We start from the raw sequence: 19,036 nt of genomic DNA on the forward strand, positions 1-19,036 counted from the left end.
CCAGGAGCTGAGAAAATGGGGGCGAGGGAAAAGGGAGACCACAGGGAAAGTATTTTCTCCTCCCCCCCAAATACTACTCCTAACTTTGCAGAAGTCTGGAGTCATCTTTGCTTGCCCCACGCAAGGTGGCAAGACCCTCCGTCTGCGAGAGCTCTTTATACACCGGGATTCCCTTCCAAACTTATTTTGCTGCTTCAGGTTTACACATCAAAGAGCCGTAGATCCCACGCAAACGCCCAGGCTCAATCCCAACCTTTTAAACCGTGGTGCCGTACTATAGAATTGCCATTTGTGGTTTCTCACGGCTCAACCACGTTTTTACATACGTGCAACCGAGCGTAGCTGCCTCAAAACCCAAGCACTTGCTTTTGTGCATGGAGAGCAGTTTCTGTGGTGGGACCATATACTTAATTTTAGCTTTCAATTAAAAGGTAATCCCTTTAAGACATAATTTGACCTGCTGTCTACACTTGTTCCTGGACAAAAAAAAAAGAAAAGAAAAAAAGGCAAGCAAGCCCCAAAACCATGACGTGAGGAACTGCGCAGAGAGTCTTCTAAATTCTCCTGTCTTTAAAACTGACTGGATATTTATATATCGGCTGAAATAGGAATAATCCGGGTGGAAAAAAAATGAATCGCCTAAAAGCGGCTGCAAAGCGCACGGTGGGGAAACGCAATGGTTAAGTCAAACAAAGTAGTGCCGCTGCGAGGGGGCACCGAGGCCGGGGCAGCACCGCCGGCTCACGGCGCTGCGGCCGGTGCGCGCAGCCGGCGGTGCCGCCTCTTCCCAGGGCAACTTTCCCCGCAGCCTCCCGGGGCGCGGGGATGGCTCCGTAGCGGCTTCCCGCACACAGCGGGTGCTGCGGCCGCCGCCCGCCCCCGCGCAACCCCCGCGCAGGGACGCGGAGGCGGGAGGCGGCCCCCCCTTCGCTCCCCCCCCCCCCCGCCCGGCGGGGCTGGAGCCGCCCGCGGAGCGGCGGGTCCCTCCTCCCGCCCCCCCCCGGGGAGCAGCCGGCGGCGGCGCGGCGAAGGGGAGGGTCTAGGGCCGGGCACACCGCGCCGCGCCGGCCGGCCGGACGGGCGGGCGGCTGCTGCCGCCGCGCCGCGGGCATGGCGGAGCCTGGCGGCGCCGGGGCCGGGGCGGCGGGCGGCGGCGGGCCGCAGCAGGGCTCCCCGGCCGCCGGGGGGGTGGCCGCCGGGGGGCCGGTCCGCAGCGCCGCCGAGAGCCCCGGGGGGCCCGGCTCGGCGCGCACCGCGGGGAAGAAGGCGCAGCTGCGCGCCGCGCCGCGGGCCAAGAAGCTGGAGAAGCTGGGCGTCTACTCCGCTTGCAAGGTACCCGGCCGCCCGGCCGCGGACGCCCACCCCGCCCACGGAGGGTGGGGATTGACGGGAGGGAGGGGAGGGGAGGGGAGGGAGGCGGTGGGGAAGGGGCCGTGCCGGGCGGGGGAGGCGGCCCGGCTGCAGCCCGGCGCTCCCCGCGGAAGTGGCGGTGCCGGCGCATCCCGCTCCCCCCCCCGGAGCTTTCCCGGCCGGCGGTCGCAAAAACAAAACCCCAAACACGCCGACGACGGGACCGCGGGGGCAGCGCTGCCCCCCTCCTGCCCGAGCCGGGCGGCGGCGGCGGAGGTGCCCGTCTCCGGCGTCCGTCAGTCCGTCTGTCCGTCCTTCGGCGGGAGGCGGCGGCGGGCTAGGCGGCTCCTGGTGCCGGCGGTAAGCGCTGGGATAACAGCGCTGCCGTAGCTGCCCGCCGCGGAAACATCCCGGCGGGGAGCGGGGACACTCGCCTGCCCGGGGGGGGGCGGGGGGGAGGTCACGGCAGGCCCCATTCCCGGGGGAGCGGACCCCCAGCCCCGGCCCGGGAGCTGCCGGTCCGGCCGGGGCGCGCCGGCGGCCTCGCAGCGCGGAGCTGTTGACAATCGCAAAAAGCCTCTGCCCCCAGCCGGCACCGTCGCCAGCCGCTTTGGCAGAGAAGCGAAGGGGCGCGGCCTCCGGGCTTGGGAAAGTTGCGTCCCCGCCGGTCACGTACCGCCGGGCCGGTGCCCGGGCCGGCAGCGGGCACCGCCGCCCGCCTGCCCCCTGCCCCGGCGGGCCCCTCTCCTCCAGCGCCTGCTCGGCGCTCTCCCGTTCGGGAGAGCTGCCCTGGGTTTCCCTCCACCTGCATTTTCCTGCGCGGTGGGAGAAGCAGGGCTTGCTTATTTGTGGCAGAGGGAGGGAGCGCGGCCGGAGCTGTCGCTTCCCCTTCGGAGGTCTGTGACAGCTGGCGTTGTCCTCTGTGCGCGTGCACGTGCGGCGCGCGGAGGCGGACCGGAGGAGACCGTGCCCGGCGCGTGGGCCGCCGGGGCAGTTCCTGGGTGCGGAGCGGGGTCTGTCGCGTTCGGATCGGCAGCGCTGACATGTCAAATCCGCTAGTAATGCTTTCAGCGCTGAAAATAGATGTTTGGGAGAAATGTGCGTCTTATTTTCTCTGGTCCCTTACTTTGGAAGCCTCAAAATGGCAAACGTTAAGTGAAAGGCCAAACTAAATGCTAACGTACGTGAGGAAGCACCATAGTGTGACTTTGTAGCCCTGTCTGGTGGTGCGAGGAGCTTTAACTGTACGCTGAAGGCATGGCGCAATGCTGTCGTGTGAGGGCAAATGAAGGAAGCCACACACATTGCAGCTTTTTAGCTGTTTCCAAAGGTGCGGGCACCTCCACTTTGGCTTTGGTGCAAACGTGGGACGCTGTAAGATTACGCCAGTGTCAGTAAGTTAAAACAGCAGCCTGTGTACTTGGAATTTGCAGCCCTCACTGCCAGCTGGCTGACATGGTTTGAAGCTTTCCCAGTGCTGAGTCCCCTTTGCACCCCCATATTTTAATGTTACCAAGACTTGCTGTTAAAGGAAGCTGGTTATGGGATGGGTAAGGTTTTCACGGGATGTTAGGAGTGCGTATGCGTGTACGTGAATTGCGTTTTTCTTCCCTGGTTGGCTGGTTTTTCTTTCCCTGATGTACCTCCAGGTGATCTTTGTGAGGGCAAAAGCTTTCGCCTGAGGTGCTTTGCCCCACAGAGGTAGCTGTGCTGTGGAGAAGTGCAGGCAGCCTTGCCTCCTCCCCAAACCCTTTGCGTTTTTGGGGACTCACCTGCCCCGCGCGTGCAGTGCCGCAGGTTGCAAGGCAGACGAGTGCCGTTTGGGAGGGGAGGAGGGCATGCTGTGGCCTGCCGCCAGCCCTTATTTCCCCCTCACGGGGCTCTGGTGGTGGGGTACGCTTTGGTGACAGCTCCTACTGCCAGTGCGCTGCTGGGGTGTCCTTGCTGGTCCTCTTCTGGGAGAAGTCCTGGGTGCGTGCCCCACTGGCACTCCAGTGGTGGATGGAGCGGGACACATGCCCGAGGGCACCCCAGGGCCTCTTCCTCCGGCCAGGACCTAGGCACAGCCACAGCACTAAACGCTGCTCTGTGTTCAGATTAAAATGCAAAACCTACCTTTGCTATTTTGCTTCTCGTCAGTAATTCAGTGGCAGGCAGCTTGCTTTCAGGTCTCTAAACAGAAGCAAGCAGGCTGACAGGAAGCTCTTTGTAAACTAATCAAGTGGCTTCTCCTGTGGGGTAAAGGGGGAAAGATGGAACAGGGTGGAAGAATGTGTTATTTTTCTACCTGAACACCTGGCAGGTGCTCCTAAACAACACTGCTTGGCTTGTAGCATTAGCAGCTTGTGAGAAACTAGCAGTGCAGAGTGTAACTTTCAACTTTTTCTTACTTTGGGTTGCAACTTCTCTTCCATTTATTTTGCATTTCTGCGTGAGTGCAAAAGAGTGAGAGCAGGCAAACACTCACACCACCTCTGAAGGGGACATCTGTGTTCATTCAAGTAGTGGCCATACATGAATCTTGTGTAAACCGACACAGAGCTGTTCAGGTTGGAGTGCAGAAAATGCATAACGGTATCCCTAATGTCGATCACCTTCTCCCACGTAAAATTCATGGCAAAATTCAGCACGCAGGATTTATTAGGAACTTAACTTCAGAGATGCTGGGAATAGCAGAGGCAGGGACCGCGTGTTCGCTAGGGGTGAAGAGCAGTGACACAAGAAGATGGAGCAGTTGGTGGCCATGTAGAAGGTGGGTCTCACTGGCGACAGCAGAAATGCTGAGCAGAAAAGGGTGGAGGGTGCTGCCCTGGGTTAGGATGCTCACTCCTCCAGAGGGACCTCCTGGTCCTTCTTCAGTCATCCCTTCACAGAAAACACAGGCAAAGACTCCTGGCAAAGACAACTTCAGTGTGCACATATTCTGAGCCGAATGAGAGTGAAGTTTAGGGAGATGCTGCCCAGGGTAGAGAAATGTGGGGTTTGTTTCTTTTTCCTGATAAAGAACTGGGACAGGAGAGTTGTAGCTGTTGAGCTGCTCTGCTTGACATTTTCCCCTGTGAGAAAAGGTCAGGGTGGAAGGGAGAGAACAGGCTCTCCTGTGTAAGAAAACCTTCTTAAATGCCCAAGCTGGTGTGTGGGGGGAAGAAAGCACAGTCTGAACAATAAGATATATATTACTAGTTGGCACAGTTTTAATGACTTCTGGAAGTGCACAGTAGTGCTGTATGCTCTGCGAGGTTTTGTATTTGGCACTTGCTATATCTGTGCGCATATGAATGGCTGCATACATCGTTTTGGTTTTGTCCAGTGTGAAATTGAGCATTAGGCATGCAAGCTTGCAGCACTTTCATATAAAAGCAGCACTGTGTGACTTACACACATAAATATATTTAATGAAGATGTAGGAGGAAGTCTCCTCGGCTTCTTTTCCCTATTGGTTTACAGTATGTGAAAATACAACTCTCTCTCCAGTCTTACTGGGACTTTTTATTATAAACAAGTTGAAATATGTCCTATTTTAGTACACTAAGTTTTCTGTAAAATTGGTTATTTCTCATTATATATAATCTTATAATAATGCCTGGATGCTTATAAATACAATCAGAGCCCAGTAGCCTAAGGCATTTGCACAGGTATCAGGGAATAATACCTCTGTGAAGAAAGATCTTGTGCTCTAGGTAAACAGAATGGACAGAGGGTAAGAAGGGTTAGGATGAGATGACTTGGCCAAGGCCCTGCAGCAGGTGAGCAAGTGGCAGAGGTTGAAGTAAAATCTGGGTCCCGGGCTCCAGGCCAGCTGCTGACCCTTGGTAGAGGATCACTTCTTCCCACGTCTCATGCTAGAGTGACCTCTATGGAATTTTCCCACTCCTACACACAAAAAAGGGTTTCTGTAATGAATCTACCATTTCTGTAATGAAATATTTTTTTTGCTGACTTTTGTAAAGCAGATTAAGATGAGGCAGGCTTGGCCATATTACTGCTGGGCTCCGTATAGTGCGAGTTCAGCTCCTTGAAGCTCAACTAGAAATGTATTGTTTGTTTTCTTTAGAAATGTATAGGAGACATAAAAGACATCTAAAGCTTTGTTACAGTCATTTTCATAGTGGGGTGAATCTGTTTGACAATGTCTTACAAGCCCAATTAAGCATCATCTTTTAAATTAAATAGGAAATCTACCATTAACTTTACAAGGTGGGTATTGGGCCCCTATTATTAAGAAAAGCTTTATATGGTAGCTCACATATGTTCTGTAAATGAAACTGGAAAACACAGGGAGTAAAATACTTGGACTGATGAATAATGAAGAACATGTCCTTAGAGCTGAACATTGAACTGATCATTTTGTACTGTTAAAGACAGCTAATTTCCTGGTGTTCATGAGCAGCTCTCCAAGCAGCATCTATCTGGTTGCTGGGTACTAGATATTTGAGTAGGAAAAAAAATGTGTATTTTAAATTCATCAAGGTATTTGTTACGGTTTGTGTGATGTTCTCTGTTAAAAGCATCAATTTGAGATTATTGCTTGCAGGAAAAAACTTACAGGGTATTTTACATTGCTTTTGTGTTGTGAGGAAGAATATTTTTTTCTAGAGTAATTATACTTGCTGGAAATAGAAAAATCTGTAATGTTGTATATATGGAATCTGTTGAGTCTGCTTTGCATCTCAGTTACCAGACAGGGCAACTTGTTTGATTTGGGGTTGGAAAGAGAGCCTGGCAAAACAGCTGTTTTGAAACCCAGTTTTAAGACTGTGGGATCTTTCCCTTTGTAATTAAGTTAGCTTGAAGTTTGCACGTTCCTATGCTCTTTTCACTATCCGAAAAGGGGATGAATGTATTAGTCCATTAGTTACCATTACCTTCATTTATTCATTATTATTTAGATACCTGAAACCCACTTAAAAGGGGCTGTGATGTGCAATGTTGTAACTTTCACGTGCTTCCTTTTTAAATAAAAATCCTAACAACGTGTGTTAAAATGTGCTGTATTTTTTCACTGTCCGTTCTTGACCTGCTCTCAGTATACTTGGTATTTTAAAGCAAACAGTAACTTTAGTTTGCCCAGAGTTGGAGTTTTCACTGCCCAGGGCTACTGGATAGTTTGATTTCCCACATTGTAATGCTTCACCTAACACGGAAGGCATTAAAAAAAGATGGAAATTATATTGTACAGTGCAAACTACATAATTTCTGCACTTTTTTTGGGGGGACAGCAGCAGGCAACAGTGTGTAATTGTGTTTCATTATACTGCACTCATCCAATTTTATTAACAGCCGCCGATGAAGATGCAGTGTTTCTGATCCCTGGGCCTGCAAAGATGGCAGTCGTTGCTTTGCAGGCTTCAGTAAGGCAGAAGTCCCCAACTTTCTCCAGTGGCTTTATCAAAGCTTTGCAGATGTCCCAGAAAACAAAGCCCCAAGGACTGGATGCAGTGGTTCAAATGCTTCTTTTCCTTCCTCCCCTCAAAACTGTTTTGATCTTAAATTAAGTTTTTGCAGAGGTGAAGTCATACTTTATTTTCTAATGAAAAGCAGATGAGTGACATTATTAAAAAAAAAAAGGAAGAATGAAAGGAAAAAGCTGAAGATAGTCAAAGAAAGAATTGAATGAACAAAACGCTGTGGAAGACTTAAAACAACTCAGCAATTTAAGCCACTGAGGAATGCACATTGCCTATTCACTGCAAAATACTTGCACTGTCAACATCTACAATGAAAGCGTAGTTTTAAAGAGGACCTTTTTGGGTTGTGTTTCCCTTTGGTTAACAGAACATTTATGCTGATTCTGGTGTTTTATAGAAAGATTAACACAAAAGAACCCACCCTAGTAGTTGTTCGAGAAAGGTCTCTGGAATAATTTGAACAATACAAATTAACATCTGCTTCAAAAAGATCTGGCGAGGAAATACTACCGAGGGCAGAAAAAAATCTGCCGTTGAAAATGCTGTTTTTATTCTTCTGTGGGTGGGTTGATACTTATTTTTGGCAGTTTTACTGAGCTGTTATCATGATTCCTACATCTGTTTGTTTGCATCTTTGCTGTTAATTATTGTGTGACACTAAAGTTTGTGTAGTTACTCACTGTTTATAGTTTTTAGGCTTGATAGTAAATATTGTGTGGTGAGCTTCTGTGAAATACTGTTTCCACTTGGAGATAAAATTCTCAAAAAGCTTGTGCCTAGTTTGAGGGGGTTTTTTTGGACATGTTTTATTGTGGTTTGATTTTAAGGCAATTAATAATAAGCATGATAGGGTGTCAGTAATTTACAGTGTTCAATATTTGTCTGGACAGCTGCATGGGAAGGATCAAATCTTAGTTCCCTAAAGTAATATTCAGTGCATTTATGTTTGAGAACTTCTTTTCGATTGTCTTTTGAATTTTCTTTGGCAATAATCTCATTTTCTGACAGCTTTTTCTGTCCTTGTCTTAACTGCAAAAGCTTTCATGGCAATGTTGCCTCTCCCACAGAACAAATGTGGATAGCTTATTTGGCATTGGTTTTGCCTAGCTTGAGATGCCATTTGAAAGTGTGGTTTCACATTATCTCACAGACGTCCAAAGTCCCCACACTAGGGCAATCCTTGGTTTGCAAGGTGTGATTCAATCACTGATCTAGTCATTTAACTTTAAGAGGTCCTGTAGGTCCGGATAACAAACGAAAATAAAACTGGCCCAATGCCCGTGGAACTGTAAGAGACGGTTTCTGCTGTAAAATAACATTGGGCCTTCTTCACTTCTCTGCCAGTCATATTACTCATAGAAAACATGATAGAAAAATAACATAAAATTCACCATAAATCCATCCAAATTGCACTTGATAAGACTTCAAAAAATTGTTTTAATCTTCCCCACATTTTGTACTGAAACCTCCCTGATGCCACACCATAAATACATGGGGTGGCAGGCGGCCCGCACCCATGCACCGAGTTTGGAGAGCCAGGGGCTTCAGGTGACTCAGGGCATCCCCCTTCCAAGGGAAGTATGTGGAAGTGGTTTTGCTGGGCACTTGTGGGTGGATTTCTGAGTCATCCTGGTAGCTTGGGCTGCTGAAAATGCCAATCACACCCCTTCATACCTGCCAGACTGCCCCGGGCCCAGGCAGAGGCCGTGGCACCTGGGGCCAGGAGCCCAGCTGGATAAAGACTTAAGCATCAGAGATGGTAAAAACATCATGTGGTGCTCAGCAAACTGCAGCTAGCAGTTTTCTTGGTGCTCAGGTTGTTGAATATTGAAATTAGTTTGGAAGAACAATTTAGCATCAATCTACAAAGCTGTCAGTCTTAGGAGCTGTCAAGCCGTGATCCTTTCTGCTTCTCCTGGGTGTTTCTTCCTTAGCTAAGATGGGATTTGGAAACATAAAAGGAAAATGAAATAGGTTCCTGAAATAGATTGCATTAAATATATTCAGGATCGGTTTTGAAAAATGACACATTAGTGCTGGATATATTAACATCACAATTTTTACTTCTAAGGTTATTTCAATAATAAATCTTATGCAGCAGTTGGCATACTTTCTCACTGAGGTCTTGGCAGTGCAGATTCATGAGTATCTTGTTGCAGCCCAGTGCACAGTTATCTCTGAAGAGTGGAGGAGCACACTTTTCTTCTGATTAGATCTTCACACAGGGATATGAATGCTGTTAGAAGAACTCTATCATCAAAATAACTAAGATCTTTTGGATATGCAGAAGAAAATCCCCTCCTGCTCTTTAGATAACTAGAATAGGGACTTTGAACTTCTGAATGATTTGAAACACGATTACCCAAGTCACAGCCTCTGCCTTCATGGTAACCCACTTTTAGCTGCAGGCTGTCGGTGGTGTTTCGCAGTCCCTGAGCATAAATAAGCTCTCCATGGTAAGCAGCAGGTTTCATTGGTAGTATCATTGTCTTTGGCATCCATTGCTTTTGTGGCCACACCTTGCTTCAGACAGCATTCTCCAGTAGTGCAGTTGTTACTGTTTGCTTATTTCAGTATTTAGTTAACCCTGCTTGGGTTGTCATGGGCTTGGCTTCAGCTGCGTGATTCCTTGTTGCCGGTGTAGTTGATAAGGTAGTGATGAACGTGTTGCCTGTTAGATGGCGTGTTTGTTTTTAAATCATTAAAACTGTCTTGCAGGCAGGATCTGTACCTGTTGATACACCAGTAAATGTTGAAAACTTTTCATATAGGAGCTAGAGTGAGGGCTTTCTGTAAAGGAATTAAAGTTTGCGTATTTTTCTGAGCATAGATTGCTTACCAGAACCATGTAAATCTCTCTATTTGGAGTGCTATTCTATTTCTGATTATTTCTAGAAAATAAAGTCTAGCTGTGTGATGGATAAAAACCCAAAACCAAACAAAACATCAACAACAAAACACCTCCAAAATCCCCCCAAACATCAAAACAAAACAAAAAAAGACTTGAAATTAATAATGTTACTTTTTATTGCTTTTGAAATAATGCAGGCTCAGCAAGTTCCTGGTTTTTTACGCTGTTGATTGATACCCCTTTGCTTTGATTTTAGGCTGAGGAATCCTGTAAATGCAATGGCTGGAAGAACCCCAACCCGCCTCCCACGCCCCCCCGGGCAGAGCTGCAGCAGGCGGTTGTCAGCCTCGCTGAACCCTGCCGCAGCTGCAACCATGCGCTGGGTAAGCTTTTGCCTTTCTCCTGCAATCCATGTGCTTATACCCATAAGTCTCCACTCTTGCGGGACAAAAGTCAAGATGCCATGCCAAGACCTAGAAATGGGGGTAACGGTTGGACATAAATGTCAATTAACTTAAATGTTAATTAACTTAAATGAAAATGTCAGAAATATCCTAAAATGAGTTTTGAAGAAATTGAACTAAAATACAACTACTAACAACCCAGACATCATAAATTGTTAAAATGCAAAAGCACTTTAAGCTACCCGTAACAGTTCTAATACTTCATGTAACATATACATTAACCTCACATTGTTTTATCTGTCAGCTGCCTTAGTTACAATGTGACTCTCTCCTGTAGGCTGTATGACGTTTTCTTACTACAGAATAAACTACAAAATATTCTTGAATGTTGCTAAAGCAGGTACTCTTACCTACAAAGAGAACTGTGCCTTTTCCATGTAACAGAAGATAATCCCGTGGTTGTGCATTTTAGCGTTGTCCAAGTTATTGTGCAGACAACTTGCATATCTTGGAAGCAACTGCTCAAAATCTACTGTCAAATACTGTTCCGGGGCTTTGGGGTTTTTTTTAGACTAATAGTAAATAATGATTTGTTACCCACATAACCTGAGAGTGGTGGATCACTGTATTGTTTTTTTAAGAATTCGTGCTTATCCAAAATAAAAGCTGATGACTTTTTCTGTATACAATAGCAAATATTGAATAAAAATTGAGCTAAAATAGAATTCAGAGCTAATTGAAAAGGAGAAGTTGCTATTTGATTTTTCTTGATGTCCAAAGTTTAGGACAGCGAAATGAAAGAAAGATTAAATCTAAAACCTTCACAATGGATCATTTTTTTTTTTTTACTTTTGAAAATAATATTGTACTTTGTGTGGAATACTTTTTTCTTTTAAATTGGGATTTATTTCTATTTCTGCTTTCTTTCTTTTTATACTCTCATTACATTTGACCTATTTCTTGGCTTTTCAGCAGATTTCTTTCCTTGCCTGATATCCCAAATCTCTGGGTTTGCTTGCAGGAGAAGATTAACAAGTGCATAGTATCACAGAAAGTTTGGTCGCTGTAGCCAAGTTAGTTTCAACCTTTCATCACGCAGCTTCTCTGTGCTGCTTTTGGTTTTGCAGTTAGGGTAGCTTGTGTTACCCAGCCCTTTCATTCCTGGCCTTTGAAGAGAGGTCTTTTTTTTTTTTTTTTTTTTTTTTTTTAAAACCTTATGAGATGATGCATTTTTCAGTTCCCTGTTCTTCAGCGGAATTTGTGATGGCTATGTATTTTGTAGAAAAACTCAGCTCTTCTAAAGGCTGAGGCTGTTTTGGTCTATTTAAAAAATCCTATATTGCTCATTAGCTAGGGAACCAGGGAAAATCAGTACTGTAAAACCAGTACCAGTGAAATGTACCTTAGAGAACAAACTGTATTTTTATTTATTGCTGTTTTTAGAAAGGTAGAGTTTCTTACTCTGTCTGCTGCAGCTAATGAAGTTTCATTTGAAATAAGTTGCTGTCTGCTTCCTCATACTACTGGCAAAAATACATCTTTAAGTGGTGTTTTCCAAGATAATTTTCCTATTCATCTCCTCTAAATTAGTGTGTTCCTGCTGAATATCTATAAAACCAGACTGACCACAAGGTGTGCAGGCTTCAGATTATCATCTGCACTGCATTTTCTCTTCCTTGGAGAGCCTTTGAAATAGTGATGTAGAAATTCCTGTACCAGTTAAAGCCATACCTGATGTAAAACGTGGGATGTTTGGGTTTTTTTGCCGTTTTAAAAAATTTATTATTTTCTTCCAAAGGTAATCCTAGACATTAGTCTTGCTTGAGACATCTGTTTTTGGGGGTATGGTTCAGTCTTCAAGCCAGTGCAGTTTTTGGTGCATAAATCTGTCTGGTGGTGCGTATTAGCTTATGGAGCTTATTTCTGTCTACTTACCTGCAACTTGTGTTCTTCTATTTGTGGCTCGGCCCCACAGCTTGGCTCTGTACTGGGCTTTTAATGAATACTTATTTTATTTGGGTGATATATTGGGTTACTACCGTAACACTGTGAAGTGGTGACTGAATTCTGTGCTGGAAGAATTAACTCTCTACCAGCCTCGAGACTCTTTTTCTCTTTTATATTTAATTGGTTTCTCCTGTGTTACGGGGTGCATTTTCCTGTTGCTGAACATTTTTGGTCTTGAGTCTAGCGTACATTTAAAACTCATTAATTGACGGCTTAGTACACTATGTACACACTGAGGCGCTTTTTCTTTTTTTAATCCCCAACACTGTCCTCAGTTCCTGCTCTGCACCTTCATGTAGCATATTTGGGTGTTTCCATACGTTTTTGTGTACGTGCTGATTTTGAGATAGACTGTGGCCACATTCCTTATGAGTTTGTTTTCTAACTGCTTCTAATTCATACACTCAAGTACTTGCTTATTGAAGTTGCACAACCAAAATAATTATCTTACGATTTTTCAGGTCTTCATATCATTGCATTAGCCTTGCTCTTTCCGCTTGCTTTCTTCTTCCATATGCTGTAGCAAGCTGTACTCGTGATTTTTTTATTTTTAAATTTATTATTTTGCAACCACAACAGCAGCTGAGGAAGGATGTACCAGTTGGGCAATGCAGATGACTGGGACTGGGTAACTCTAGTCAAGAGTAACTCATTATTTGATGTCAGTGTACTAAAGCTTTGATTTTAACAAAACATTTACTAATGGCCACAAAAATTTGGGAATGGGCTGTGAATGTCCAAAGAAAGACAGTTTGCTGGACTGATGTACAGACATTGGTGACTCTGTAGTAGATGGTAACTGGTAGTAAATACATGCTGGTAATGTGCTTATATTACTTTTAGATTCACCATATGGGTGATAATTCTCCAGTTTAAGAACATGTTTAAATATGGCCACTAAGTAGTCAAGGTAACTTTCAGGATTGTTATGGAAACTGTGTGGAAATGGATTCTGTGCTGAATATTTTATTCATTTGTTAGTTGAATGCAAGGTTTCTTCAGTATGCTATCAATTTCTAATGCAGTGCTCATCTAGGAGGGAATTTATTACTTTTACAAGATCAGAACAGACAGCTAGGAATATTAAACCTTCATATCTGGCTCAAGGACAGAAATGAAGTAGTTTTATTATGCCCAGAATGCTGAATATTTGTCCTTAAAGAAAGTCCATGATGACCATCCCCCTCTCAGTTCTGAGCATATGCTCAGAACGTAGGACACTATATTATAAATGTTCATTTCATTTATATGATTCCTGGCATGATTCCTGAAATGATTCCTGGCATCTTTTTAGCGTTTTGAGCTGTGGTGTCCTTTTCACTTGAAGCTGCGCAAATTTATTGAATTGAAATGTTTTGACAGATGACATATCAAACTTTCTGAAAGAAACCATCTTTGCTGGGTGGCCAATAAATATGATCGTTTTTAAGTCAAGTGTTATTTCTCCCTGGTTCCTCTCCCCTTAAGGTATCAGATTTATGCTGAAAAATTCTTACCAATCCTAATCACATTGGCATATCTAAGATAATATAGTTGTATCTTTTAATAACTTTATTTATTAGACAAAATCTAACATGCACAACCTTTTAAATAATTTTCCTTTTCTTGTAGAGGATATTTTCTTGTCCTTTCAGAGGAAAGGATATGCATACCATGTACATTGGCTGGGAGTCAGCAAAGAGCATTGCTTTTTGTAGTGCAAATATCTTCTTTCTGGGACCTGAATTTTTGTTTTAAATTGCCTTCTCTCTTCCTGGGGCCAGTTGTTCAAACCTGCTTGAAATGAATGTCCTGCTTCACGTGTACAAACCTCAAGCTTTTGAAAATTGGAAGAGTGGAACTGTATTTACATTTGGAGATGATAAAAGGGAGTTTGTCACTTGAAAATTATCATACATTGAAAGTTGCTTTTTTGTAAACTTCTGAACAAACAAGCATGTGCAATCTGCAAAAGCTTTGTTAATATAGTGTGCACAAAGCATGGTTTGACTTTAAATGATACGAAAGTATGAGACAGCTGATAATGTCCAGTTTAAAAGAAAAAGCCTATTTACCAAGCTTTTTAATTTAATTAAAAAAAAAAAATCTTCATGGAATAAAGTGCTACTTGTATCAACAACTGGATTACCTAATTTGTAGGAATTATGGATTTATTTTCTTTAGTCAAGAAACTTTGTCTCAAAAACATAACTCTTGGACAAAAATATATGTAGTTAATTATATATTGCAGCATATTAATACAGACAGGACTTGTGTGGTCTGTTTTAAGTGCTAACAGACACTGTTATTCCAACTAGCCATCATTCCTCTGATGTGGGAATCGCTTCCCCTGGGCTACCTTTACAAATTGCTCTATTGTGACATATATTACAGTTACCTCTGATATGACGTTTTGTTTAAATAGGTTATTACGGGATCAGTGCCTTTCCCATTAGGGCTTAGTTTGAGATATCCTGGGGAATATCTGTGCTATCGGTTCTCTCAGTTGGTTTTTTACAGGTTTGGAATTTTTTTTTTTTTTTTAATTTCGTTTAGCTACTCATGTTTCTCACCTGGAGAATGTGTCTGAAGAAGAAATGAATAGGCTCCTGGGAATCGTGTTGGATGTGGAGTATTTGTTCACCTGTGTCCACAAGGAAGAAGATGCAGACACCAAGCAAGTTTATTTCTACCTGTTCAAAGTAAGCTAAACTTGTGTAATATCTTCTCAGATTTTTCACTCTTTCATTCATAAGCCAGTTTCACTGCCCCTCCTACGTCTATTGACTTTATCTGGGGAGACTTTTTTCTCTGGTGTGATGCTTTAGTGGCTAACTATGCGCTAGACGTTGTGGCACTTGCGATGTACCGCACCTTACTCCAAAAGTCATGCTAGAGGATTCAGGAGCTGACCCGAGTACCATCTATGGAGTGCGCAGCCTGCAAGCCTTTCCCTCCTCACACATCGGGAAGAGTCAGTTGATGTAAATGCTGACTTAGCTGCCTACGTTTGCTCAGAGAAGCCATTTGTATGTATTTCAAAGAAGGTGAATTCACAGTGAAGTTTAGTAGCTATAAAATTAGACGACTAAACAAGCAGACATAGAGCCAGGAGATTTTCAACACTGCTTGTGTTGAAAACAGGTGTTACGCACCTGTGACTTCTATTGACCGTATGCATGCAAATATACTAATTTAAAAAAAATTGTATATTTTTAACAGCTTTTGAGGAAGTGCATTTTACAGATGGGAAAACCTGTAGTAGAAGGATCTTTGGAAAGTCCCCCATTTGAGAAACCCAGCATTGAACAGGTAAACAGTCAACATGTGAGTTTGGTTGGTGTGGGATTTTTTGATTTGGTGGGGATTTTTGGGTTTTGTTTGTTTTGGGTTTTCTTTTTTTGTAAACGTAGGCACTGGTTTTAAAAACATGGTATTTTAGGCAGTTTGCAAATGTTTCTGTGTATTACTTAGGACAAAGTAGGGGAGTGTAGGAGACTTCTGCTGCTACTTCTCCTTTAGTGTTGGTACAATAGTTATATTATTTGACTTCTCTCATCATTCATCTTATGTTTTAATGATACTGACTTTTTTGTGGTTTTAGAGAAAGAACTTAAAGTACTGCTTTTATGTGTGGCAGTTCTTTCTTTGTTTCAAGTGATGAAAAATGCTGTTGAAGGTTTGAAATCTGATATTAAAAAGACACTTGTCCTCTGTAAATCAATGAAAATGTTACAGTCCAACTCAGTGAGATCATAGCCTTCTCTTTCAAAGGGTACACAACAAAAAACAAAGCCAAAACCAAAGAATAACTGAGGCTTTTGTAACTTTCAGTGGGTAAAGGACATATGTCAAATTCAGATTTGGTTAAGCAAGCTCCTGAGAATGCACTTTTGGCACACAGGTGGGCCCGTTAGCTCCAGTGAGACTATGCAGAGGCTCACGTACCTCGCTGAAAAAGGAGCTCAATGTTTTCCCATCAGTGGATGAGTGGATGCTCTATTGTTAAACAGGATGTTTCAAATGTGAAGACTATTATGTGTAGTAGTTATTTCCTTGCAACTTTCACTTCTTATAACTTAGGAAAATCAAAGCACTTTATTGTTGAATTTCTGGGAATTCTTCACCTTAAGTTCTCCTTTAGTTTGAGTATAAACAAAGAGTAAGTGTATGTAATCTCTGTACACTCCTAGTCCTTAAAATATACTATTAAAAAGGTTTTGTACAATTAATCTTTTGTTACGTTTTTCATACTGTTCAATTTGTTTTAAAAAAGTAAAACTTAGAGATGAAAGGGTAATCCTTCTTACAGTTTATTTTGAAGTAATTTTTCCTTAAAATAGACTGATATTTTCAATTCTGTTTTTAGCACTTCAGCAACTCAAATGCACGAAATTAGTGGCCAAGCAGCAGTATTATAATTGATTTATAATATATGTCTATTGCATCACTTTTAGTCACACATTTTAACTATCTTCAGTAGTTTTTTTTAAAGTGGACAGTATACAAAGTGCAATGAGGGGACATACTTGTGAAATACTGGCACTTCTTGAAGAAATAATTCTATTAATTATAGTATATTATTAATTATATTAATCTATTGTAGACACAAACTTAACTAGAAGTCCACAAGCCCTAGTCTACTGTTGAAAAGTAGCTGGAGAGGTTTGTAGGTGATACGTGATTTACAGGGGAAATAAATCATGCAGCATGGTTAGCAGTAAAACTCTGCATATGTGAGCATATAGAAGAAAGCCTACTGGATCTCTGTTCCCTGACAAAGTTTTTTACTTTGAGAAGCAAGGAAAAATAAAGAATTTTCCTTCTCCCTCTTGAAGTCAGATGCTGGAATTGGATAGAATAAAAACATCTGGATGCACCTGCTGCTGTGTGCAGGGGAACCAGCTTGTGGCAGCTACACAAGTAGCTGAGCAAGGAGTTCATGGTCTTCGGTAATTGTTTTCTTTCCCATGTAATGCAAGTTCAGTGTTAATAAACACTAAGTGAGGTCAGTCCTACAAAAATTATGGCTAAATAATTAAATATTGTTTTCTTCTGTTTTAAGGGTGTGAATAATTTTGTGCAGTACAAATTTAGCCACTTACCCTCAAAAGAAAGGCAAACCATAGTGGAACTGGCTAAAATGTTTCTAAACCGCATTAACTACTGGCACCTGGAGACACCTTCTCAGCGAAGACTAAGATCACCCAACGATGATATTGCAGGGTATAAAGTGAATTATACCAGGTAATGCTGCTTTTGTTGTTACAAGTCTTTCCTACAAATATGGCATGTGCATACTTTAGGAATACACTGTTACCTGCACACCGTAGGTGCACCTTGTGAATTTTTGCAGTCATGGAGTTTATATGAAAACCTGATGATTTTAGTGAGACTATAGCAGAGTTTCACATGCATCCTTGTCTTTTGAGAGGTGTACTTTATCAGCCAAGCGCAGGGAGAAGAGGTCGCGAACATGTGTATCTACAACGCTTTTGCATGTCCTGTGTTTGCAAAGTTGCTCTCAGCCTTCTTAAGATATAAGCCTCGTGAAAGATCCTTATTTCATGTACTAAAAATTCAGGCAGGTTGTTATTCAACTTGGGAAAAAAAAAAAAAGAAGATAACATTAAGCATTGCAAAGCATCACAGTTTGAAACCAAATCATGGAAGATTTGAAAAATTAAAATAATTTTGTGAGTGCTTGAATGCTAAATGGTGAATAGATACTATTAGGTTCCTTAAAATGATGGTTCTTGTTACGACCTTTTAATATGTTGTCAGAATTCAAAGGAATAACTTAGTCACTTGGGGAAGAAGAGCTAGGGTAAAAAGTTGGGTCCCTTCTAATTTTGCTCTTCTCATAACAAAAGTGCAATGCCTTTTTCAGTTAACACAAAGACAGCAGTTAAGGTTCCTGCTGGCGCAGGCAGCAGTTAACCTGTGCCGGCAGCAGTTAACTAACGTCTCTGTCAGCACACCTGTTCCCAGGAATGGTCAGGGACGTTTTTCCTGGCTGAGGATGAGCACTGCCTTCTGCCTGCCTTTCTGGCGGCCTTTCTTCTGAAAAACAGCTCTGTGAAAGAGAACAGCAAATCCTGGTGTGAGTTGAGACTATGGTTGGTGATACAGCAGACTGTGCTGTGTCTGTGTCTGACAGGGATGCTCTCAGATGACCTGTCGCCTCAAACAACTACCTGTCTTAAAGAACAGTTACTGATAATCCATGGCGCTCCTAAGACTATATTTGGTGTGTCTTTGCCCTCTGTTTGTGATAAAGATGTCAGATAGCCAGGATGGATTGGAGTCAACTTTTATTAGGAATCAATAGCTAGCGTTGGCTCTCGTTGGTGACTTCTATTGTTAATCATTTAATCACTTGCTGTTTCTCAGACCTTCCTGGCTGCAGTCCGTAAGGCTCCCTCTGGCCCAAAGTGTTGACTCTTTCTGTCTGATCTAACCTGTCAGCCTGAGCTTCTCCCCTCCGCGGCGTTCAAGGCACTGCTCGGGGTGCTGAGGAAGCCGCTGTGTGCCATGGGTGCACCTCGTGAATTCTTGCAGTCACCAACTTCAGTTGAAAACGTGACGATTTGAGTGAAACTATATCAGTGTTTCGCATGCATTCATGTGTTTTGAGAGGTGTGCTTTATCAGCCAAGAACAAGGAGTAGAGGTCTGTGAACATCTGTATCTGACAATTCTTTTGCAACTGCTGTGTTTGCAAAGATTAAGACATGAGAGTTTGGGAGAGCATTTTGAGACAGGCTGTACTTTGGGATGAAAAAAACAGTGCAGGATCCAGCACAGTCTGTTTGGATCCAATTCTTAACTTTTTTAATTGTTGGAGCTTTCATAATGGTTGTGGTCTGATCCTGTTAAAGCTACAGATACCATTGACTGTTCACTTACATGCAGATATTGAAGTCTTGTTTATAAAATTAACATCTGTTGTGACCTACATAGTGTACCTCTGATCTACCTCTTCAGTACCATGATCCTTTTCCAAGAAGGGTAATACGACATGCTACATTTTCATAT

At 43.4% G+C, this 19,036-nt stretch overlaps 1 protein-coding gene across 6 annotated transcripts in view; it reads left to right on the forward strand.

Annotated features, from left to right (window-relative positions):
* The first annotated feature begins 1,082 nt into the window (after positions 1-1,082).
* The window catches only part of KAT2B (lysine acetyltransferase 2B), a 45,150-nt gene continuing 27,196 nt past the window's right edge, over positions 1,083-19,036 (forward strand). For 4 of the 6 annotated variants that reach the window (XR_012658951.1, XR_012658953.1, XR_012658952.1 and 1 more), the window contains exons 1-5: positions 1,084-1,332; positions 9,866-9,992; positions 14,556-14,701; positions 15,222-15,311; positions 17,065-17,246. Coding sequence is in view for 3 of the 6 variants with exons in the window: in XM_075083221.1 (XP_074939322.1) it covers positions 1,111-1,332; positions 9,866-9,992; positions 14,556-14,701; positions 15,222-15,311; positions 17,065-17,246 (767 nt within the window). In the remaining 3 variants the exon portion in view is untranslated. Of the gene's footprint in view, positions 1,333-9,865; positions 9,993-14,555; positions 14,702-15,221; positions 15,312-17,064; positions 17,247-19,036 lie in introns of all 6 variants that reach the window. The other 2 variants (XM_075083222.1, XM_075083220.1) reach the window with 2 other exon arrangements.

The sequence above is a fragment of the Phalacrocorax aristotelis genome, chromosome 2 (genome assembly GCF_949628215.1).
Source record: "Phalacrocorax aristotelis chromosome 2, bGulAri2.1, whole genome shotgun sequence".
Lineage (NCBI taxonomy): Eukaryota > Metazoa > Chordata > Aves > Suliformes > Phalacrocoracidae > Phalacrocorax > Phalacrocorax aristotelis.